Source organism: Musa acuminata, chromosome BXJ2-5 (genome assembly GCF_036884655.1).
Source record: "Musa acuminata AAA Group cultivar baxijiao chromosome BXJ2-5, Cavendish_Baxijiao_AAA, whole genome shotgun sequence".
Lineage (NCBI taxonomy): Eukaryota > Viridiplantae > Streptophyta > Magnoliopsida > Zingiberales > Musaceae > Musa > Musa acuminata.
In genome coordinates this window covers 16,103,679-16,128,621 of record NC_088342.1, presented here as the reverse complement: position 1 = coordinate 16,128,621, position 24,943 = coordinate 16,103,679, and the positions used below count along the sequence as shown (strand labels likewise).

At 41.9% G+C, this 24,943-nt stretch overlaps 1 protein-coding gene across 1 annotated transcript in view; it reads left to right on the top strand.

Annotated features, from left to right (window-relative positions):
- The window catches only part of LOC135611538 (uncharacterized), a 73,061-nt gene extending 53,070 nt beyond the window's left edge, over window positions 1-19,991 (top strand). Inside the window, exon 2 of the mRNA XM_065107177.1 lies at window positions 19,643-19,991. Within this exon, the coding sequence (XP_064963249.1) occupies window positions 19,643-19,991 (349 nt within the window). The remainder of the gene's footprint in view (window positions 1-19,642) is intronic.
- The last annotated feature ends 4,952 nt before the right edge of the window (window positions 19,992-24,943 follow it).

Here is a 24,943-nt window from a genome sequence, read left to right as displayed (position 1 = left end):
CTAGGTAGATGTAAAGTGACCTCGCCGACAGCAACAATAGCAACTCTTGTTCCAATGCCCATCTTGAGGTCCATCTTGCCTCTCGCCAATCTCCTAGGTCTTGCTAGAACCTGCAATGAATTACAGATGTGATAAGCACTACTAGTATCTAATACTCATGCACTATTACAAAAATATGATAATTGAAGACTAATCATGAATGTACTTGAAGCTTCTCTAAGCTTATGTTTCATCTTTTTAGTAGGGCACTCCTTGTAGTTCTTCTTCCAATGCCCATCTTTGTCGTAGTGGAAGTATTGGTCTTTGTTCTTTGCTAGGTCTTTATTAGCAATATTTGCTTTACTCGGTTTGCCCTTGCCCTTCTTAAGGGACTTTTTTACCTTCCTTTTCTTTCTGGTCTCACCAGTATAGAGAATTGGCTTCTCTTTTTTGATAGTGCTCTCTACCTCCCTCAACATATTGAGGAGTTCAAGGAGAGTCACCTTAAGCCAAGAAAAAAAATCTGGTAGGGACTGAAGCACAAGATCTATTAGGATCAAGTCAGCATTAAGAGGGGGGTTTGAATTAGTGCGTTTGATAAAAATGATGTTGATTTAAAGATTCGTTCGATAAAGCTTTTATTTGAAAAAGCGTTTACACATTCTAAGTGATTGAGGGCAGTGAGCAAGTAAATCAGTGAGTGATGAGAATGAAAGTATGAAATAAATAACATAGAAAGAAAGCACACTAGATTTAGAGTGGTTCGGTCATCGTGACCTATATCCACTTCTAATTCCTCTTTTTTTGAGGCCATCGGTATCTACTAATGGTCTTTCTTCAATGGGTGAAGACCAACCACCCTCTTACAACTCTTTCTCCTTTTTATAGGTTTAGGAGATAACCTTTTACAAGCCTCATACCTTTCTTAGATTGATCACAAAGCTAAAGAAGGAGGAGGACACTTAGCGTTTTTACAACACTTTTACAACTAAAATCTCAGACTTTTATTCACACTTTTCATGCTCTTTCATGCAGAAAAGAGTTGGATATTTATAGGCCCTAATGGCTTCAAAAATAGAGCAAAAAAAAATCTGATCTCGGATTTCCGGGGTACTAGCGGTACCACCGCCAGTACTAGGCGGTGCCTAGTAGTCATAGGTGCCCTACAAGCCAATCACGTGAGTAATAACAAATGTAACTTGATACACAGTCTTTTTGCTTATTATTATTATTTGGTATTTTATCACTTGATATTGCCTATTGTTTGAATATATTGTGATGTCCTTGGATTTGTGCAATGTGAATTAGATCGTGATGAGATCATGATAATGAGACTGATTAACTTTTAAACATAGATCCTAAATAATCCCAGTCATAGGTTACTCGAGAGGGATATCGCTTTAACTAGACAAACTAATGTATTGTATACCCGTCCATATGATGGATGCAGCTGGTCTCATATCTGTTCGTATGGGGACACTAGGGATATAGTACAGGTGCTCATTGGGGAACGAGTTCACTGATTGATCAACTTATGGAATGCTAGATAGTTGATGATGCCTTATTGTTAGATAGTGATTTCATAGTCCCAGTGGTGTATCTGGTCCTTATACTTTAGATGCCAAGGATGTTCTGTATGAGTACTGTTAGGATCGAGAGCACTAAGAGGGGGGGGGGGTGAATTAGTGCAGCGGAAATCTTTCAGCGATTAAAAATGAAAGCTGTGTTCGTTCGATAAAAAACGATTTCGATGTAAAAGCCGATTTTAAGATTACTTAAGATTAAGTGCAGTTTTACTTCTAAACGCAGTTTACGTCTAAACACAATTTACGTTTAAATGCAGTTTGCGTCTAAACGCAGATTTACGTCTAAACGCAGATTTACGTCTAAACGCAGATTTACGTCTAAACGCAGATTTACATCTAAACTCAGTTTACGTCTAAAACGTAGTTTTACGTTTAAACGTAGTTTGCGTCTAAACGCAGTTTTACGTCTAAACGCAGATTTACGTCTAAACGCAGATTTACGTCTAAACGCAGATTTACGTCTAAACTCAGTTTACGTCTAAAACGTCTAAACACCGTTTGGGTAGTTTTACGTCTAAACGTAATTTTACGTCTAGACGCAGTTTCAAAGGGATCTGAACTTAGAAACTCGTTTGTAAAATCGCAGAAGACAGTTTTACAGAATCAAGGCGTAAACGTAAACTGCAATGTAAATATCGTACGAAAACACCGATTTACGTCTGAATGCAGATTCGAAAAGAACAGCACTTAGAACTTGTTCGTAAAAGCGCAGAGAGCAGTAGTTATGAAGGAGGTTTGCAGTAATGATAAAGTGCTAAAAAATAAACGCAAACCAGAGATTTAGAGTGGTTCGGTCAGTCTTGACCTACTCCACTTTTGGCTTCCTCCACCGACGAGGTCACCGACGTCAACTAGAGGCCTTCCTTCAATAGGCGAAAGCCAACTGCCCTTTTACAGTTTCTCTCCTTTTGACAGGCTCAGGAGACAACCTTTACAGACCTTTCCCTCCTCACTTTACAACTCAAAACTTGAAGAACAGAAGGAGGAGACTTAAAGGCTTTACAACACTTTTGAGCTCTTAGAATCACAGAAAAGATCAAGATTTCGGTGTAGGTCTGTATCTTTTCAGTGCTGAATGGGTGAGGTATTTATAGGCCTCAACCCAATTCAAATTTGGAGCTCAAAACGATCAAATCCCGGAATTCCGGGATCAGGCGGTTGCACCTCTTGACTGGAGAGGTTGCACCGCCTGGCAGAGCTCGAAGACTGAGCCCAGGCGGTTGCACCTCTCTGTCAGGGGCGGTTGCACCGCCTGAGTCTGGCTCGGAGACTGAGCCCCAGGCGGTGCCACCTCTTGACTGAGGCGGTTGCACCTCTCTGCCAGAGCTCGAAGACCGAGCCCAGGCGGTGCCACCTCTCTGTCAGGGAGGTTGCACCGCCCAGTCTAGCTCGAAGACTGAGCTCAGGCGGTGCCACCTCTCTGTCAGGGAGGTTGCACCGCCCAGTCTAGCTCGAAGACTGAGCTCAAGTGGTGCCACCTCCTGGCTGGGGAGGTTGCACCGCCCAGTCTCGCTGGGAGGCTTAGCCCAGGCGGTGCCACCTCCTGGCCTGGGCGGTTGCACCTCCTAGTGCAATCAGGGTCCGAATGGTTAGCTCCATTCGGCCCAATTTCAGTCTTTCAGCGGCCCAATTGCCCCAAGATTAAGCCAATGTGATCACCTCCCATTTTCCAACTTAATCAACGTGCTAACTACGATTAAATCTAAGACAATTTCTGCAGCTTTGCTTCGGTGCGTCAATCGCTTCTTCCGGCGAGTTTCCGGCGAACTTCCGTCGATCATCCGATGAACCCTCAATGATGATCCTGCGGACTTCCGGCAAACTCCTGGACTTTGCGACGATCCACTTGGCGAGTTCCGACGAGCTTCGCTTGGCAAGCTTCTGGACTTCTCGGATCTGTTCTCGCAGAACCTCCGACGACCGTCCGAACTTCCGTCGAACTCTCGAACTCCCAACGTGATCATGAACTTGACTCCGGCGCAACTCCTGCTGCTTGTCTAACTTTCATCGTAGTTAATCCTGCACACTTATCTCAACACATAGATTAGACAACTAATGACAATTGACTTCATCATCAAAATCCGAGATTCAACAATCTCCCCCTTTTTGATGATGACAATCAATTGATAATGGAGTTATCCTTAACTCCCCCTATCTATATGCCATAGTTGAGATAAGTCAACCTTGAATTCAAGACCCAAGAATTCAAGTGACGTATTGATAAGTTAGATCAGTTAAACTTATCAATACTCCCATCATGATACTCATGATGTATCTCTTCAAAGATCATGTCAAGGCTTGACATACATCATCAAGTTTGTATGATTGTGTTTGTAACTATTCATCATGTAGTTTGAACATTATTATATAAAGCTGTGAAGCACTATTACATGATGCACATATTTGAAGTATTCTAGCAAGTTTTGCATTTTCTTCACATGATAAGATATCAACTCAGGGCATAATGCAAACTTTAGCACATGTTCATATATTTCTTGGTGATGCAAGGATGGCAGAATTATAGCAGTGTTTATAGCATCACTCATAGTATTTCTAATCATAGCAGTGTTCATATATCAACTCAAGGCATAATGCAAACTTTAGCATATGTTCATATATTTCTTGGTGATGCAAGGATGGCATAATCATAGCAGTGTTTATCAATTCATATATTTCTCCCCCTTTGTCATCAACAAAAAGCCTAGTAATTGTGATACCAGGAAAATAATATTAGCAAGCTTATAGAGGAATTTTACATAGATTGCTTTGAATACTTCTTCCCCTTTTTGTTATATTGTATACGTAAAGATTTTGCAGGATGGAATACATACACATCACTTCATCAAATTTATTCATGAAAGTGTACGAGAAAATCTGTTTTATAGTATTCGAATAAATAAGATGCATTCGGATAAGATTTTGTTGCAGATTTTCATATAGAAACATGGCAATCAAGTGATTTGATAATTCAATATAGTCCGAAAAATAATTTTAGCAAGTTTATCTATTCGGACATGTCAACATTCCTAATTCTCTTATAATGAAATCAAATTGTTCTTCACTTAGAGGTTTTGTAAAAATGTCAGCTAGTTGATGTTTGGTATCAATGAACTCTATGGTTACGTCATGATTAGTGACATGATCTCGTATAAAGTGATGTCTAATATCAATATGTTTTATTCTTGAGTGTTGTATAGGATTCTTGGTTAAACAAATTGCACTCGTGTTATCACATTTAATGGGAATATCTTTAAGATTAACTTTGTAATCTTCTAAAGTGTTTTTCATCCATACAACTTGTGCACAGCATGCACTTGCTGCAATATATTCAGCTTCGGTTGTTGATAGAGCAATCGAGCTTTGTTTCTTAGATGACCAGGAAACAAGGGCATGTCTTAAAAATTGACATGATCCTGATGTGCTTTTTCTATCTAGTCTACAGCCAGCGAAGTCCGCATCAGCATAAGCTGTTAACTCAAAATTTTCTGATTTTGGGTACCATAATCCTAGATTTGTGGTTCCATTAAGATATCTAAGTATTCTTTTAACTGCTTTGAGATGAGATATCTTAGGGTTAGATTGAAATCTAGCACAAAGTCCTACACTGAACATGATGTCTGGTCTGGTGGCAGTGAGGTAAAGTAAACTTCCTATCATCCCCCTATAAGTTTTTTGATCAAAGCTTTCTCCACTTTCATCAATTTCTAACTTAGTGGAGGTGCTCATAGGAGTGTTACTAACCTTTGAGTTGTTCATATTAAACCTTTTTAATAAATTCATGGCATATTTAGTTTGACTAATAAAGATGCCATTGCTTAGTTGTTTGATTTGTAAACCTAAGAAGAATGTTAATTCTCCCATTAAGCTCATTTCGAATTCAAGACTCATAGTTTTAGCAAAAGATTCACAAAGAGATTCATTTGTAGAGCCAAAGATAATATCATCAACATAAATCTGAACAATGAGAAAATTATTTTCAAAATTTTTGATGAACAATGTAGTATCAACCTTGCCTTTTGTAAAATTATTTTTGATAAGAAAAGAACTAAGTCTCTCATACCAAGCCCTTGGGGCTTGTTTTAAACCATAGAGAGCTTTAGTTAATCTAAACACATGATTAGGGAGGCTATTATTTTCAAATCCAGGAGGTTGTTCAACATAAACTTCTTCGGAAATAAAGCCATTTAGAAAAGCACTTTTAACATCCATTTGAAATAACTTAAAATTATTACTACTAGCGTAGGCAAGGAGCATCCTTATGGTTCCAATCGAGCCACAGGTGCGAAGGTTTCTTCGTAATCAATACCTTCTTCTTGGTTGAAACCTTTGGCCACTAATCTAGCATTGTTTCTAACCACAATACCATTTTCATCTTGCTTGTTTCTGAAAACCCATTTAGTACCAATTACTAAATGGTCATTTGGCCTAGGAACAAGCGTCCACACCTCATTTCTCTCAAATTGATTCAATTCATCTTGCATTGCGATAATCCATGAATCATCTTTTATGGCTTCATCAACACATTTGGGTTCAATTTGGGAGAGAAAGGCGGCGTTGGCACAAAAATTTTTAAAAGAAGATCGTGTTTGAACCCCCTTTGATGTGTCTCCTAATATTAGCTCCTTAGGATGAGCATCTACATACTTCCAATCCTTGGGTAAGGATGTTTCGGAAGTGGATGCATCCAAGTTGCTAGTTGGAGAAGGGGTTTCATTTAAATTTAAGGAATCAAAATTAACATCATTATCAAGATCATTTTTCTTAATTTCGGAAATCTCATTAAAGACAACATGAATGGATTCTTCAATAATTAAAGTTCTTTTATTGAAGATACGAAAAGCTTTAGAAACCGAAGAATAACCAAGAAAGATTCCTTCATCGGATTTAGCATCAAATTTTCCTAAGTTATCCTTTTCATTTAAGATAAAACACTTACACCCAAAGACTTTAAAATATGAAACATTGGGTTTTTTGTTATTCCATAACTCATAAGGAGTTTTGGTGAGTAAGGGTCTTACTAGTACTCTATTCAAAATATAACATGCAGTGTTTACAGCTTCGGCCCAAAAGTATTTGGGTAGGCTGTGTTCATTCAACATGGTTCTTGCCATTTCTTGTAGATTTCGATTTTTTCTTTCTACTACCCCATTTTGTTGAGGATTTCTTGGAGTAGAGAAATTATGGTTATATCCATTGAGTTCACAGAATTCTTGGAAATCGTGGTTTTGAAATTCTCCACCATGATCGCTTCTTATTGACGAAATCATAGGACCCTTCTTATTTTGAACAAGTTTACAGAACCTGGTAAAATATCTAAAGCATTCATTTTTTTGTTTTAAGAAGTAGGTCCATGTATATCTGCTATAGTCATCAACAATGACAAAGGCATATTTGCTACCTCCTAGACTTGATGAAGAGATTGGTCCGAACAAGTCCATATGGATCAATTGTAAGGGCCTAGAGGTGCTTATTTGATTTTTAGTCTTGAAACTACCCTTAATCTGTTTACCTAATTGGCAAGCATCACATACATTATCTTTGATGAACTTGATATGAGGAATTCCTCTTACAAGTTCTTTAGATGATATTTGAGTGATTAGTTTCATGCTAGCATGACCTAATCTTCTATGCCATAGCCAAGCATCCTCATTTAAAACTGAAAAACACATTTCATTACACAAATCATTAATGTCAATAGTGTATATGTTATTTTGTTTTAATGCAATCATAGACATGTTTTTATGGGGTTTTTCAATGATACAAGCATTGGATTCGAATTTGACAATGTATCCTTTATCACATAATTGACTAATGCTCAAGAGGTTATGTTTTAAACCATCAACTAACAAAACATCTTCAATAAGGAAGTTGGATTTGTTACCTATGGTTCCTTTGCCAATGATTTTACCCTTGTTGTTGTCTCCGAAGGTAACATAGCCTTCATCTATGCTAGTGAGCTTAGAGAATTGAGATGGATCTCCGGTCATATGCCTTGAGCATCCACTATCAAGGTACCATCTCTTGCTCCTAGCTTGGGATGGTGTGGGTTTCTACAAGAAAGGATAATTTTTAGGTACCCATTTGCTTTTGGGTGCCTCACAAATAGATCTACACTTCTTATCATGTTGCATAGAATTTGTCATGGTTCCTTTAGGAACCCAAATCAATTTGTTTGGACTTATTTTCTTGAATGGACAACTATGTGTCTTGTGTCCAAATTTGCAACAAAAGTTGCATTTGTTTTGATGTTGAACATGTAAGATGGAGCCTTTTATGAAAGTGGTTGGATTTAGGTGAGGACTTCTTACAAATCCAATTCCACTTCTTTTTGGAACGTGACCCTTGTTTGCAAGGATCATGTTCAATGACTTGCTACCAACCTCGAATTTCTTCCAGGTGTCCTTGAGTAGCAGGTTTTCTTTTTGGAAAGTTTCTAAATCATGACATTTGATACATGAACTTAAACTATCATGATGTTCAACTTTTAACTTGTCAAACTCACAAGTAAGACATGCATCTTTTTTAGCAATTTATATTTTCTACTGATACTCTTGCATTCGTCAAATAAGTCATTGAAAGCATTTAATAATTCATCGAAAGATAAATCAGCATTTAATGAATTCGTTACCTCCTCTCCGATAGCCATTAAAGCGTAATGAGCAACTTGCTCGGTGTTGGACTCCTCTTCCTCAGATGCGCTCGAATCATCCCATGTTGCTTTGAGCGCCTTCTTCTTTGTTGTTCTCTTTTTGGCTTGGGGACAATCACTCTTGTAGTATCCTGGCTTTTTGCACTCATAGCAGATAACTTGATCCTTCTTGGGTTCAAGTTTATTTTTAGTATCATTCTTAAACTTGTTTCTTTTAATGAATTTTTTAAATTTTCTAGTTAGAAGTGCCAAGTCATTGTCACAGTCCTCATCACTTGAGTTTTCTCTCAAGTGATCTTCAGAAGTTTTGAGTGCCATATCCTTCCTATTCTTTGGAAGGATGTCTTCTTGCTCTTCATGAGCTTTACAAGTCATTTCGTAGGTCATTAATGACCCGATTAATTCTTCAAGAGGGAAATTTCACAGATCTTTTGCCTCTTGAATAGCCGTGACTTTAGGATCCCAACTCTTAGGAAGGGATCTTAGTATCTTATTAACAAGCTCAAAATCCGAAAAGCTCTTTCCGAGTCCTTTTAGACCGTTGACGACATCCGTGAAACGAGTAAACATGTCGCCAATGGTTTCACTCGGTTTCATCCGGAAAAGTTCGAAAGAATGTAACAGCAAATTGATTTTTGACTCTTTTACTCTACTTGTGCCTTCATGGGTCACTTCGAGTGTGTGCCAAATATCAAATGCAGTTTCACAAGTTGAAACACGATTAAACTCGTTTTTGTCAAGTGCACAAAATAAGACATTCATAGCCATTGCATTAAGAGCGAAAGCCTTCTTCTCCAAATCATTCCAATCGATCATTGGAAGAGAAGACTTCGAAAATCCGTTTTCTACAAGATTCCACAATTCAAAATCCATAGAAATAAGAAAGATCCTCATTCGGGTCTTCCAGTAGGTGTAGTCCGTCCCGTTGAACATGGGTGGACGCGTAATAGAATGCCCCTATTGGTTTCCGGCGTATGCCATTTCTCTTGGGTTTTAATCCGTTAGAGAGTTAACCTTGCTCTGATACCAATTGTTAGGATCGAGAGCACTAAGAGGGGGGGGGGGTGAATTAGTGCAGCGGAAATCTTTCAGCGATTAAAAATGAAAGCTGCGTTCGTTCGATAAAAAACGATTTCGATGTAAAAGCCGATTTTAAGATTACTTAAGATTAAGTGCAGTTTTACTTCTAAACGCAGTTTACGTCTAAACACAATTTACGTTTAAATGCAGTTTGCGTCTAAATGCAGTTTTACGTCTAAACGCAGATTTACGTCTAAAGGCAGATTTACATCTAAACGCAGATTTACGTCTAAACTCAGTTTACGTCTAAAACGTAGTTTTACGTTTAAACGTAGTTTGCGTCTAAACGCAGTTTTACGTCTAAACGCAGATTTACGTCTAAATGCAGATTTACGTCTAAACGCAGATTTACGTCTAAACTCAATTTACGTCTAAACTCAATTTACGTCTAAAACGTCTAAACACCGTTTGGGCAGTTTTACGTCTAAACATAATTTTACGTCTAGACGCAGTTTCAAAGGGATCTGAACTTAGAAACTCATTTGTAAAATCGCAGAAGACAGTTTTGCAGAATCAAGGCGTAAACATAAACTGCAATGTAAGTATCGTACGAAAACACCGATTTACGTCTGAATGCATATTCGGAAAGAACAACACTTAGAACTTGTTCGTAAAAGCGCAGAGAGCAATAGTTATGAAGGAGGTTTGCAGTAATGATAAAGTGCTAAAAAATAAACACAAACTAAAGATTTAGAGTGGTTCGGTCAGTCTTGACCTACTCCACTTTTGGCTTCCTCCACCGACGAGGTCACCGACGTCAACTAGAGGCCTTCCTTCAATAGGCGAAGGCCAACTGCCCTTTTACAGTTTCTCTCCTTTTGACAGGCTCAGGAGACAACCTTTACAGACCTTTCTCTCCTCACTTTACAACTCAAAACTTGAAGAACAGAAGGAGGAGACTTAAAGGCTTTACAACACTTTTGAGCTCTTAGAATCACAGAAAAGATCAAGATTTCGGTGTAGGTCTGTATCTTTTCAGTGCTGAATGGGTGAGGTATTTATAGGCCTCAACCCAATTCAAATTTGGAGCTCAAAACGATCAAATCCCGGAATTCCGAGATCAGGCGGTTGCACCTCTTGACTGGAGAGGTTGCACCGCCTGGCAGAGCTCGAAGACTGAGCCCAGGCGGTTGCACCTCTCTGTCAGGGGCGGTTGCACCGCCTGAGTCTGGCTCGGAGACTGAGCCCCAGGCGGTGCCACCTCTTGACTGAGGCGGTTGCACCTCTCTGCCAGAGCTCGAAGACCGAGCCCAGGCGGTGCCACCTCTCTGTCAGGGAGGTTGCACCGCCCAGTCTAGCTCAAAGACTGAGCTCAGGTAGTGCCACCTCTCTGTCAGGGAGGTTGCACCGCCCAGTCTAGCTCGAAGATTGAGCTCAGGCGGTGCCACCTCCTGGCTGGGGAGGTTGCACCGCCCAGTCTCGCTGGGAGGCTTAGCCCAGGCAGTGCCACCTCCTGGCCTGGGCGGTTGCACCTCCTAGTGCAATCAGGGTCCGAATGGTTAGCTCCATTCGGCCCAATTTCAGTCTTTCAGGGGCCCAATTGCCCCAAGATTAAGCCAATGGGATCACCTCCCATTTTCCAACTTAATCAATGTGCTAACTACGATTAAATCTAAGACAATTTCTGCAGCTTTGCTTCGGTGCGTCAATCGCTTCTTCCGGCGAGTTTCCGGCGAACTTCCGTCGATCATCCGATGAACCCTCGGTGATGCTCCTGCGGACTTTCGGCAAACTCCTGGACTTTGCGACGATCCACTTGGCGAGTTCCGACGAGCTTCGCTTGGCAAGCTTCTGGACTTCTCGGATCTGTTCTCGCAGAACCTCCAACGACCGTCCGAACTTCCGTCGAACTCTCGAACTCCCAACGTGATCATGAACTTGACTCCGGCGCAACTCCTGCTGCTTGTCTAACTTTCATCGTAGTTAATCCTGCACACTTATCTCAACACATAGATTAGACAACTAATGACAATTGACTTCATCATCAAAATCCGAGATTCAACAAGTACTCCACTCTTTGATATCGAACTTATAGGTTTTGAGGTTCCAGATCTAGCACAGCTAGTCATCGGGAGTGATAGCCAACCTTACGAGGACTATTGAGTGTCAATAGAGAATCATCTACTTTTAATGTCATGAGAGGAATATCCCATGTATTCTTGCTCAGAGAAATCCCTAACCAGAGTCATTCGGATTAAGAGAGAAAGAGTTCTTTAGGAGAATCCGATTAGAGTGAGACTCGAGTAGAAACCATATGGGTATGATAGCACCATACTTGGTATATGGTCTTTGGGATATTAGATGGATTAGGGACTATAGGTATACAATAACTAAGGATAGACAGGTCCAATGGATTGGATTCCCTTGTATCGTTTGGGGACTGTGGTTTAGTGGCATAGTATGTCCGCAGTCGATGAGTCGAGTGAATTATTATAGAGATAATAATTTACTGAGCCAAAAGGAGTTCTGACAGGTATGACTCACGGCCAACTCGATATTGGGCCTAGAGGGTCATATGCATATAGTAGGCATTGCGATGAGTAGAGATTCATATATGAGATATCCGGCGGAGCCACTATCTTATTGGATATCTAATAAGCCCCTAAATTATTGGATTCTATGGATGAGATCCAATAAGAGCTAATGAGAGATTATTGAAAGAGATCCACTAATCTAAGAGGCTTGAGTAGTTGGATGGAAATCCAATACCCAATAGGGTAGGATCCATTAGTGTTAAATTGACAGGAGACATCTATAAATAGGAGGGAACTAATGATTCATAGGCTAGAGCCTTTTTGGGTTGCCTCTCCTATTCTCCTCCCCTTCTCCTCCTCAAATAGTAGGCTTGGAGTTTTGAGAAGCATCGTCGCAGCCCTACTGTGTGGATCACCGCTAGAGAGGAGGACACTTGACCTCCTTCACTCTCTCCTAGAGATCTATAAGCATTCAGGAATATATGATCTCCATAGGTAACACAATCTTTCATATACGTAGTTTTAAGTTTCGTAGATTTTGCACACCAATCTTCGCATGACGACAAACACAACTTTAGAAAATTATGAATTTTATTTTTAATGTTCTTCTGTTGTGCATATGATGTTGCCCTTATATTTCCCAACAGTGGTATCAGAGCCAGGTTGTTCGTGCGAAAGATTGGTTTTGAACTGCGTGTGTTTTGTTTTGGGGAAGCTTTTGGCATCAAAATCATTAACGCAAAAGCAAGAAAGGGCAGTAACTATTTTTGCCCTCGTAGATGGCAGTGTTGCCATCTGCGTGCAAGCTCTCAGCTGGTGGCTAGTGCTCTACCATAGCGGCAGTCGCCTACGCGTAGGTACGACTACTTGTAGTTGCCGACGGTTGCCTACACGTGGGCACTGCGCCCGTGTGCAAGGGCGACGCTTGCAGGCACAAGCAGCGCCTGCTGCCATTGAGCTTGCGCATGATCCCAAGCAAAGGCACCCATGGGGTAGCGATGCTTGCAAGCGCTATGCTCACAAGTAGAGCCGCCCGCAAGAGCGGCGATGCCCCCACCCCCCCACTAGTAGGGTGGCGGCGGCTGCAGCAAGCAGTAGGGATGGGGATTTAGGGTTTTTTGGGCAAAAGATAATTTTGCCCCTCAGAATATGAGAAATTCTAGGTTTTATCCTTTTTTGTCTAAATTACCAAAATACCCTTCGTAATTCAAAATTTTCTCTACATGTCCCTAATTTCAGAAAATATTAATTAATTAAAAAGTTTAATTATTATTATTATTATTCTCTAGTAGTTCTACAAGATGATGTGTACATGTGATGTGTGATGTGTGGACGGATGATCATAGACCATTTGATGTGTGTGCTTCTGATTATTATTATTATTAGAGCCTGCGAGCCTCCATTTTATTTCTCATTTATTGTCGGGCCTACATGCCTATGATTAAGTTATAATCACATGAGGAGGCGCAGCAGGAGCGTGGAAGTGATAGCAGGATGTTGAATCTTAGATTTTGATGATGAAATCAATTGGTGAATTTTTTGACCTAATCTATGTATTGAGATAAGTGTGCATGATTAACTATGATAGTAGTAAGGCATAAAGCAGATGATGGGCCGGAGTCGAAGATTCGGACGATGTACTAGATGTGTGTTGGGAGCTCGCCGAGAGTTTGTCAGGAGTTCACCGGAGGCTTATTGGAAGATCGCCGAGAGTTCGTCGGGAGTTCGCCGGAAGCTCGCCGGAAGTTCCGCTGAGAAGTTCGCCAAAAGAAAAATTGACATACCGAACTAATTGCTTGCCTTAATCATAGTTAGAACATTAGTTAGGTTAGGATTGAGAGGTAACCCCACTAACTCAATTAGGAGTCAATTAGGCCCTTAATAGGGCTAAATTGGGCCAGATTGAACAGCCTATTCAGCACCTAAAATCACAACAGATGGTGGCACCGCTTGGTAGAACTAGTCTCTCAAGTGTTCTGGGTGGTGGTACCGCCCAAACTAGGCGGTTGTACTGCCGATAGTTAATACTGCCAGTGGTGGTACCGCCCTTGTCAGGCGGTGGTATCGCCAAAGCTCGGTCTCCGAGCTCTATCAGGTGGTGGTACCACCTAGTGTCAGACTACAGGCAATAGTACCACCCAGAAATGGCAGTGGTACCATCAGTATCCCGAAATTCGAGGATGTGATATTTTTTTGCTCCAATTTTGAAGCTATTGGAGCTTATAAATACCCCACCCTTTTCTGTATGAAAGGGTACGAAAGTATTGGCATAACCTTAAGACTTTGAAGTGTTAAAGTATTGTATAAGTGCTAGAGTACTCCTCCCTTTCTAGGTGTTGAAATCATTCAAGAGATGTGTGAGACTTGTAAGGGTTATCTCCTAAACCCATGAAAAGGAGAAAGCGCTGTAAAAGGTGGTTGGCCTTCGCCATTAACTAACAATATATCTTCAATAAAAAAGTTGAATGTGTTACCTATAGTTCCTTTGCCAATGATTTTACCCTTGTTGTTGTCTTTGAAGGTGACATATCCTTCATCTAGGCTAGTGAGCTTAGAGAATTGAGATAGATCTCCGATCATATGCCTTGAGCATCCACTATCAAGGTACCTTCTCTTGCTCCTAGCTTATGATGGTATACGTTTCTACAAAAGAGGATGATTTTTAGATACCCATTTGACCTTGGGTGCCTCAAAAATCGATCGGCTTAACTTATCATTTTGCATAGAATTCTTTACGGTTCTTTTATGAACCTAAATCAATTTGTATGGACTATACTTCTTAAATGGATAATAATAAGCCACATATCCAAGTTTGCAACAAAAGTTGCATATATTTTAGGGTGAAATATGCAAGATAAGGCTTTTAACAATGGTGGTTGGATTTTGGTGTGAGCTACTCACAAATCCAATTCTACTTCTTTTATGAACGTGACCCTTATTGGCAAGGATCATGTTCAAGGACTTGCTACCAACCTTAAATTTTTCTAAGGTTTTTTTGAGTAGCAAGTTTTCCTTTCTAAGTGTCTCTACTTTATTGAATTTCGTACATGGAGCTAAACTATCATTATGCTTAACTTTTAATCTATTGTAATCACTAACAAGAGAATCATGCTCCTTTTTTAACAATTTATTTATTTTACTAATTGATTTGCATTCATCAAATAAATCATGAAAAGCATTTAATAGTTCATCAAATGATAAATTTGCATCAATTGAACTTGTTACCTCATCTCCAATGGCTCTTAGTGCATAGTGAGCAACTTGCTCGGTGTTAGTTGGCTCCTCTTCTTCGGATGCACTTGAGTCATCCCATGTTGCTTTAAGAGCCTTCTTCTTTGGTGTCCTTTTCTTGGCTTGGGGACATTCGCTCTTGTAGTGTCTCGGCTTCTTGCATTCGTAGCATATTACTTGATCTTTCTTGGGTTCAAATTTATTTTTAGTGTTATTTTTGAATTTATTCCTTCTTATGAATTTTTTAAATTTCTTTGTTAAAAGTACCAAGTCTTCATCAAGGTCCTCATCACTTGAGTTTTCTTTCAAGTGGGTTTCTTAGGTTCTTAGTGCTATATCCGCCTTGTTCTTTGGAAGGGTGTCCTAATAAGACCCTAAAATCTTATCATCGCACTGATACCAATTGATAAGACCCTGTAGGGTCTTATCGTGGAAGAAAGGAGAGAAAAGGGTATGATAATGATCGCTTCGAGGGGATCGGCCTCTTTGATTGCTTCGAGGGGATTGGCCCTCCTTGATCACTTTGAGGGGATCGGCCTCTTAGGGTTTGTCCATAGAGTAGAATAACATTTCATTGATTGATTGATTCCTTTCTTAAAGAAAGGGTTACATTATTATTTATAGAGTTCCACCTATAGTCCACTAGGACTTAAACTCTAATAATAAATAAATATTAAATAAACCTCTACCTGATTCTAACTGAACCAAACCGACTCAATAAATAGATGAACTAAATAGACTCGATAAACATTATTCAAAAGCTTAGAAAAAGGGTCCTAACAATTCCTCTTTCTTCAAATCAGCCTTGTCCTCAAGGCTGAGCAGCATCAATCTCAGGGAGCTTCTCTTTCAGCACTTTAGTCATAGACTATCTACAATGCATCACAACTCGTTGATCAAGTAAGTATGGTCTCCACTTTTTGATAGTGTAAGCAACTAGTCGGTCTTTCAGTGTAGTAACCATTGCAAGAAACTTTTGGCCCTGTATAATCAATTTTATCTTTGAACCTTTGCTATCACAAATGAAAATCCATCCATCAACGATCTTTACTTCGAATCTGTCATATTCTTCAATGTGGTAGGCCAATCGGTCAACAGTTTCACTATTCATAAAATTGTTAATACTACCAGTATCAATCAAAACTATAATAGGCTGATGTTCTAGAGTTCCGCCAACTTCCATAGTTTGCAGGTTAGAGTAGCCGGTTAATGCATGCATTGTATGTATGGTAGGTCCAATATCTTCATTAGAATTTATACATTCATGATCGGAGTCCACATTCTTAGCTTTCGGTTCCAATTGGCTTAATCATCGGATGTTGCCCTTGTTTACATTGGTGCTCCATACTCTACTTTTCATTATAGTGCAAACCCCTTGCTAATCTTTCCTTGCTAATTTTTTTCTCACGTAGATGTGCAAATGAGATCGCAGCTATCATAGTGCGGGGTTGATGAGCCTTAACTTCACACCGGATCTCCGGATTAAGCCCTTCAATAAATGTATCCAGAAGTTGTCGTTCCGACCAATCTCTAGCTTGATTTGATAATCTTTCAAACCTACTATGATATTCCAACACTGTAGAAGTTTGACGAATTTTGGCGAGCTGGCTATCAACATTCTCATATTCGGATGAGCCAAATCGAATAAGAAGCCCTCTTTTGAACTTCTCCTATGAAGGAACTCCGTAAACAGTTTCATACCAATCATACCACTAGAGTGCATCTCCATCAAGCTGGATTGAGGCTATTTCCACCTTGGATTCTTCTGGAGTTATGTGAAAATGAAAAAAATTTTCTACCCTAGAGATCCAACTGGTCAGATCTCCATCTTTCCATCTCGAAAATTCCACCTTCATGTGTAAGTAGTTTGTGTCATAATCTTGGAGCCTTTTTCCTGTATCTTCATATCTATGCAACGTAGAACTTGAGCCCCAATTTTGTTGAAATTTGTTGAGGCTCTCCAGTAGGCTCTTTTTGAAATCATTAAGTGTTTCTTGTAGTCGGTTCTCAATTCTGATTTCCAATGCTTCCATTTGTGCTTTCATCGAGTTATCAGTGGCTATTGCGTAAGACAGCAAATCTATAATCTCAACTCCTATTTTTGGTGTCGGTCAAGGGCATCAACACTATCAATGCAAAGTTGCCGAGGAGATGGACGCTGAGGGCAGTGCTGCGGTCGCTACATTGGAGGAAGACTTGCTGCCCTGTTTCTATCGCTGCATGGGGTGAGAGCGTCGGGGTTGGAAGGCCACTGCGTTCATGTGGCTGTAACTGCTGCGACCCAAGGGGCGATCGCCAAGCAACGGGGTTGAGGCTGCGGTGATGGCAACCTGTGGTGATGGCAACCTGCGGTTGTGGCAGAATATGCTAGGCAAGGGGGAGGCGGCGTTGAAGTGGCCGAGGTTGAGAAGAGGAATCAGTGTTGTGTACGCTGCTGGGGTTGAGGCAGGCAGTATAATTGCTACGGTTGCTGTGTTCGCTATTGGAGGGTGGCTGCTGCAGAACGAGGGGTTGGTCATTGGCCAGGAGTAGTGATTGTAGTGGTTGCTGGCCGGGAACTGCAGTGATTGGTGGCTGCAGCAAAAAATGCAAAGTTACTCTGTTGTGGTCGCCACGAGGAGGGGAGGTCGAGCGGCTGCGACTGCGACGGTTGTGACCCAAAGGAAGGCAGCAACGGTGGTGCGGCTGGGGGTAGCGCTGCCAAGGGCTCGTCGCCACAGTGGCTGCGATGGTGCGGATGGGAGGGAACGATGCTTGTCTCTGTCGCACTGCGGAAGGAGGCACTGGTTGTTAGGATCGAGAGCACTAAGAGGGGGGGGGGGGGCGGTGAATTAGTGCAGTGGAAAACTTTCTGCGATTAAAATCGAAAGCTGCGTTCGAACGATAAAAACGATTTTTGTGTAAAATCCGATTCTAAGCAAGATGATATTAAAGTTAATCTATGCAGGGAGTTTGCAGCTATGATGAAAACCAGAATATAGGCGCAAGCTGAAATCCGACGTTCGTACGAAGAAACTGATTTACGTCTAAGTGCTGATTCGTAAATCACTTGATTAGGCAAGATGCAGTTTAAGCAAGAGTATGAAGGCAGTTTGCAGTTATGGTAAAGCTCAAAACGTAAACGCAATCTGTAATATGATGATCGTACGAAAAAGCAGATTTATGTCTAAACGCTGATTCGGAAAGTAAAAGGTTTGAAACCCGATCGTAAAAGCGCAGAAGGCAGTAAGCTTCAGAGGAGGTTTGCAATAAAGATAATATGCTCAAAGTAAATGCAAACCGAGATTTAGAGTGGTTCGGTCAATCTTGACCTACTCCACTTTTGGCTTCCTCCACCGACAAGGTCACCGACGTCAACTAGAGGCCTTCCTTCAATAGGCGAAGGCCAACCACCCTTTTACAGATTCACTCCTTTTGACGGGCTTAGGAGACAACCCTTACAGAAATTTTCTCTCCTCTCTTTACAACTCAAAACTTGAAGAACAGAGGGAGGAGAACTTTTTGGCCTTTACAACAATTTTGAGCTCTAAGAATCACAGAAAGATGTCAAGATTTCGAGTGTTAGTTGCTTCCTTTCAGTGCTGAATGGGTGGGGTATTTATAGGCCCCAACCCAGTTCAAATTTGGAGCTCAAAACTGTCAATTCCCGGAATTCCGGGATCAGGCGGTTGCACCTCCTGACTGGGGCGGTTGCACCGCTTGGCAGAGCTCGAAGACTGAGCCTCTGGGCGGTGCCACCTATGTCAGGGGCGGTTGCACCTCTCTGCCAGAGCTCGAAGACCGAGCTCAGGCGGTTGCACCTCTTGACTAGGGCGGTTGCACCGCCTGCCAGAGCTCGAATACCGAGCTCAGGCGATGCTACCTCTTGTCAGGAGAGGTTGCACCGCCCAGTCTCGCTTGGAGACCGAGCCTAGGCGGTTGCACCTCTTGGCTGGGGCGGTTGCACCGCCCAGTCTCCCTGGGAGACTTAGCCCAAGCGGTTGCACCTCCTGGCTTGGGCGGTTGCACCTCCTACAGTAATCAGGGTCCGAATGGGTAGATCCATTCGGCCCAAATTGGGTCTTTCAAGGGCCCAATTGCCCCAAGATTAAGCCAATGGGATCACCTCCCATTACCAACTTAATCATTGTGCTAACTACGATAAATGCTAAGACAATTTCTGCAGCTTGCTCCGGTACGTCAATCGCATCTTCCGGCGAGTTTCCGGCGAACTTCCGTCGATCATCCGATGAACCCTCGGTGATTCTCCTACGGACTTCCGGCAAACTCCTGGACTTGCGACGATACACTTGGCGAGTTCCGACGAGCTTCTTTGGCAAGCTTATAGACTTCTCGGATTTGTTCCTGCAGAACCTCCGACGATAGTTCGAACTTCCGTCGAGCTCTCGAACTCCCAACGTGATCATTGTCATGACTCTGGCGCAACTCCTGCTGCATGTCTTACTTTCATCGTAGTTAATCCTGCACACTTATCTCAACATATAGGTTAGACAACAAATGACAATTGACTTCATCATCAAAATCCGAGATTCATCACTGGTGACGCCGAGGAATCGCATGCGGTTGAGGAGACAGCAGTGGCTATGACGGTTGTGGTTGCCTTGTTTTGATTACCGTGAAGAGGGATGGTCAAGCAACTGCAGCTGCGACCCAAGGGCAGGCAGCGATGGTGGCGCGGTTGGGGGCAGTAGAGGCAGCAATGGTGGCGCGGTTGGGGACAACGTCGCCAACGGTAGAAGGAGGGGGTTGGTCCGCTGGCCGGGAAGCAGCGGCTACGGTCCTTCTCGCTCGAGCAGGATGGAGCAGCAAGGAGGGAAGACTGTTGGCCGAGGAGCAACAGCGACGGTGGTCACCGATTGGAAAGCAGCGGCGACGATGGGGCTCGCCGAAAGCAGGGGAAGCAAGGGCCCCTTTCGACCAAATGGGCTTCGGATGGGAGAAGATGTGGTTGTGGTAGTTACGATGCAACGAGGAGGGGAGGTTACTGGTTGAGGGCTGGGAGGCTGCATATAGGTTGAAGGCTAGGTGGCTGCGGCGGCGTTTAACAAGGTCGAGAGGTAGAGGAGGGTCCGGCGACTGCGGCAGCAGAGGATGCTCTGTTGTTGATGCCGGTGGAGGAGAGGAATCAGCGTCTACGATTGTGACCCAAGGGAAGGCAGCTAGGGTTGCAGTTGGGGGGCTAGCGGCGGTGATCGAGCAGTGGCAAGGTGGTTGGGAAAACTGGTGGTGACATGGCTGGGAACAATGGCAATCAGTGAGTTGCCCTATTTCGGTCGCCACGAGGAGGGCGACAACCGACGGTTGCGGCTGCGACCCTAGGGGAGGAGGGCGGCAGTGGAGAGGCAGCGGTGGTGGCGCGGCTAGGAGCAGCATCACCAACGATCGCTGAGGAGGAGAGGTCGAGCGGCTGCGCTGCGAAGCAAGCGAGGCTGGCGACGGTAGAGAAGGAGGCAGCGGTGGTGGCTCGTGTGGGAGGCGACGGGTGGCGTTGGCATCTGGCCAGGAAGTGGGGCGATGGTGGTCGCTGGCCGGATAGCAGCAGCGGCTGGTGGGTTGGCCGGAAGCAGGGGAAGGCTGCGGCTTGGGAAGTAGGGGAGTGGCTACGGGCGTTACTTTTTCTTTTTTTTTTTTGTTGAAGATAGCTACAGCAATACTACAACGAGAACGCCAAGCATCATCGCTCTGATACCAAATGATAAGACCCTAAAGTCTTATCATCGCTCTAATACCAATTGATAAGACCCTGTAGGGTCTTATCGTGGAAGAAATGGGAGAAAAGGGAATGATAATGATCGCTTCGAGGGGATCGGCCTCCTTGATCGCTTCGAGGGGATCAGCCCTCCTTGATCGCTTCGAGGTGATCGCTTCGAGGGGATCGGCCCTCCTTGATCACTTCGAGGGGATCGACCTCTTAGGGTTTGTCCATTGATTGATTCCTTTCTTAAAGAAAGGGTTACATCACTATTTATAGAGTTTCACTTAGAGTCCACCAGGACTTGAACTTTAATAATAAATAAATGTTAAATAAACCTCTACCTAACTCTAATTGAACCAAACCGACTCAATAAACAAATGAACTAAATAGACTCGATAAAAATTATTCAAAAGCTTAGAAAAAGGGTCTTAACAAAGCTCTTCATGAGCTTTACAAGTCATCTCATAGGTTATTAGTGACCCAATTAGTTCTTCGAGAGAAAAATTATTGAAATCTTTGACCTTTTGAATAGCCATGACTTTAGGGTCCCAACTCTTTAGAAGGGATTTTAAAACTTTCTTAACGAGTTCAAAATCTGAGAAACCTTTACCAAGTCCTTTTAGACTATTGACGACACCTGTAAATCGGGTGTACATGTCTCCAATGGTCTCACTTAGTTTCATCCGAAATAACTCATAAGTGTGCACTAAAAGATTAATTTTTGACTCCTTCACTCTACTAGTGCCTTTATGAGCCACTTTGAGTATGTGCCAAATATTAAAAGTTGTTTCACAAATTGACACTCGATTAAACTCATTTTTATCTAATGCACAAAACAAGACATTCATAGCCTTGGCATTTAAAGTGAAAGTCTTCTTGTCCAACTTATTCCAATCATTCATTGGAAGAGAAGACTTTTAAAAATAATTTTTGACAACATTCTAAAGCTCAAATTCCATTGAAATTAGGAAGATACTCATTCTAGTCTTCCAATATGTGTAATCTGTCCCATTGAACATGGACGGACGTGTAATTGAATGACCCTCTTGGTTGCCGGCAAATGCCATCTCTCTTGGGTTTTAAACCAAACGAGAGTGAACCTTGCTCTGATACCAATTGTTAGGATCAAGAACGGCACTAAGAGGGGGGGGGTGAATTAGTGTAGTGGAAAACTTTCACGATTTTAAAAGTCTACGTTTCGATTAAAACCGATTCCAATGAAAATCGTTTCGTAAGGAGTTTAACTTGAAAGCATATGTGAGGGTAGAGAAGGCAGTAGGAAGATAATTTAGCTTGTAGTAATAAAACTTGCACAAGTTGAAAAGCATACCCGAATTTAGAGTAGTTCGGTCTTTGTGACTTATATCCACTTTCGGATTCCTCCTCCATCGAGGTCACCAGCGTCCACTAAGGCCTTCCTTCAATAGGCGAAGACTAACCACCTCTTACAACACTTTCTCCTTTTTACGGGTTTAGGAGAGAACCCTTACAAGTCTCACACCTCTCTTGAATTATCTCAAAACTTAGAAAGGGAGGAGGATAACTCTAACACTTGTTTACAACACTTTTACACCCGAACAACACAAGATTATCTCAATGTTTTTCGTGCCCTTTCATGTAGAAAAGGGTGGGATTTTTATAGGTCCCAATGGCTTCAAAAATGAAGCCAAAAAGTATCTAATCCTAGATTTTCGGGGTCCTAGCAGTACCACCTGTTAGGAATGGGGTCGACACTAAGGGGGGGGGGGGGGGGGGGGGGTGAATTAATGCAATAGTAAAAACTACGTCGGTTCAAAAAACCTTCGTACAATAAAATAATTTCCGACGAAAATCGTTTCATAAAGATAGTTTAAAAGCTATTACGAGCGTAGGCGTAGTAAAAGCACAATAAGGAGGAGAGGTAGTTTGCTATAAAAGTAAATTACTCAAAGTAAATGCAAACCGATGTATAGTGGTTCAGTCGTCATGACCCGCATCTACTCCGCCGATTCCTCTTCCGTCGAGGCTACAGGCATCCATTATCGATCTTCCTTTAATAGGCAAAAATCAATCTCCTTCTTACACACCTCTTCTCCTTTTATCGGGTTTAGGAGATAACCCTTACAAGCACTCACTCTCCTCTCTAAAAAGAAATCTAAGTTTAAGCTAGAGGAGGGATTTCTCAAGTGATTTCTACAGCGTTTCTTCACTTTTAAACTCTGTGTGCTTGTGTTTATTTAACCAGGGATGAGAGGGGTATTTATAGGCTTCAAGTTGATTCAAATTTGGAGCTTAAAAACATCTCATCCCGGGTTTCCTAGGTCCGGGCGGTACCACCACCTACGTTGGGCGGTACCACCGCTAGTGTCAGTCTGACACTGACACTATACTAGGTGATACCACTGCCCAGTCTGGTGGTACCACCGCCTGACACTGGACGGTACCACCACCCAAACTGGCAGTACCACCACCTATAGCCTCTCGGAGCTGTGTTTGGGCGGTACCACCGCCTGACAGTCTCGGAGACTATGCCACAACGGTGCCACCTCTTGGGGCACTGTTTGGGCTTTTTTATTGGGCCCAACACAGTTCATATATGGGCCAAGCTGACCCCTAATTGGGTTGGCCCAAATCTAAACCCAATTACATGCTAACCATGAAATCTAAGACATTTGCTAAGCTAAACAAGTCCCTATGTCTTGGTTTCTTCCGGCGAGCTTCCGGTGATCTTCCGGTGAACTTCCAATGATCTCCCCGCAATGTTCCAACGGACTCCCGACAAGCTCCTGGACTTCATGATGATCTTCTTGGCGAGTTCCGACAAGCTTCTCTGGCGAGCTCCGAGATTTCTCGGTTGGTTCCGACAGAACTTCCGACGAACGTCCGGACTTCCGACGAACTCTCGAACTCCCAACGAAATCGCATCCTTGACTTTGGGACTTCATTTTGCTTCATGCCTTGCTATCATGGTTAATCCTACACAAATAAAACATACTTCGATCTAGATAATTAATACTAAGCATTAATTATGTTGTCCGGCATGTCATTGGTCCCACGATGCTTTGTCCGATTCTTCGACGCATCATCCTCTCTTACGGCCTATTACCTAGTCGGCCAGTTTACACCACAACTCCAATATCCTTAGTACAATATCTGCTCTTCATTGCCCGATGCCCGAATCCATGGCCCGAAGCCTTCTGTCCATACGTCGACTGATCCTTCAGCCCGATGTCTAATCTTTTGATATGTTTTTCTCCGGCCTAATATGATTCTTCCTGCTTTAATTGTCTCATCCTGATCGAAGTATCCTGCGTCACTCAAAACATAAATTAAATCATAAACACTATTAATTGGTTTCATCATCAAAATTCCATTCAATAATCTCCCCCTTTTTTCTGATGACAACCAATTGATGACGGAGTTAACCTTAACTCCCGGAGTTTAAACAAACTCCCCTTATCAATATGTCATATTTATATAAACTCTTGGATTCAAAAATCCAAACAACATATTATTATAAACTTATGCATAACATCATACTTCTCCCCCTTTGTCATCAACAAAAAGGAGAAGTGTCACTTTCAAATATTTGGACATACAAGTTCAAATTATTGCATAATAAACATAATCTTCAGTTTTATCATCATGCAAGCTAGCAAAAATTTTGAGTTTTGCAAGTTTGTAAATTTTACTAGATGTGTAAGTTTAGCATGTTTTGCTTGTTGATATAAGCATGATAGCAATATTGCTTCTCTTGAGATTGGAAGCTAGCAAGTTTAGGTAATGTTCAAGATAGCAAGTTTTACATCATGCGAGCTAGCAAATTTTTACATCATTTTAGAAAATGTAAGCTAGCAATATTTTGAAAGCAAATGCAAGATAGCTTTCTTGTTGAAGTGTGCAAGCTAGCGATTCTTGCTTCCTTTAGCAATGTGCAAGTTGCAAGTTTTTTACATTTCCTTGACTTGTGCAAGCTAGCTATCTCCCCCTTTGTCATTGTCAAAAAGAAGGGATGAATACAATTTTGTATCTCTCTTTCCCTTTACAACAATTTCCAAATTATGACAACGATAAAGTGTCATTCTTATTTCAAAATGTCATAATTGAGATAAATGTTGAAATCAAATTAAAATAATTTTGATCATGATTCACATCATATGCTATTCATCACAAACATCATAAAAATCATAAGTATTGCATGCATCATTCCAAATCATAAATATTTCATATCATGATGATATCTAATTGTCAAATTTCATTACATCCTATC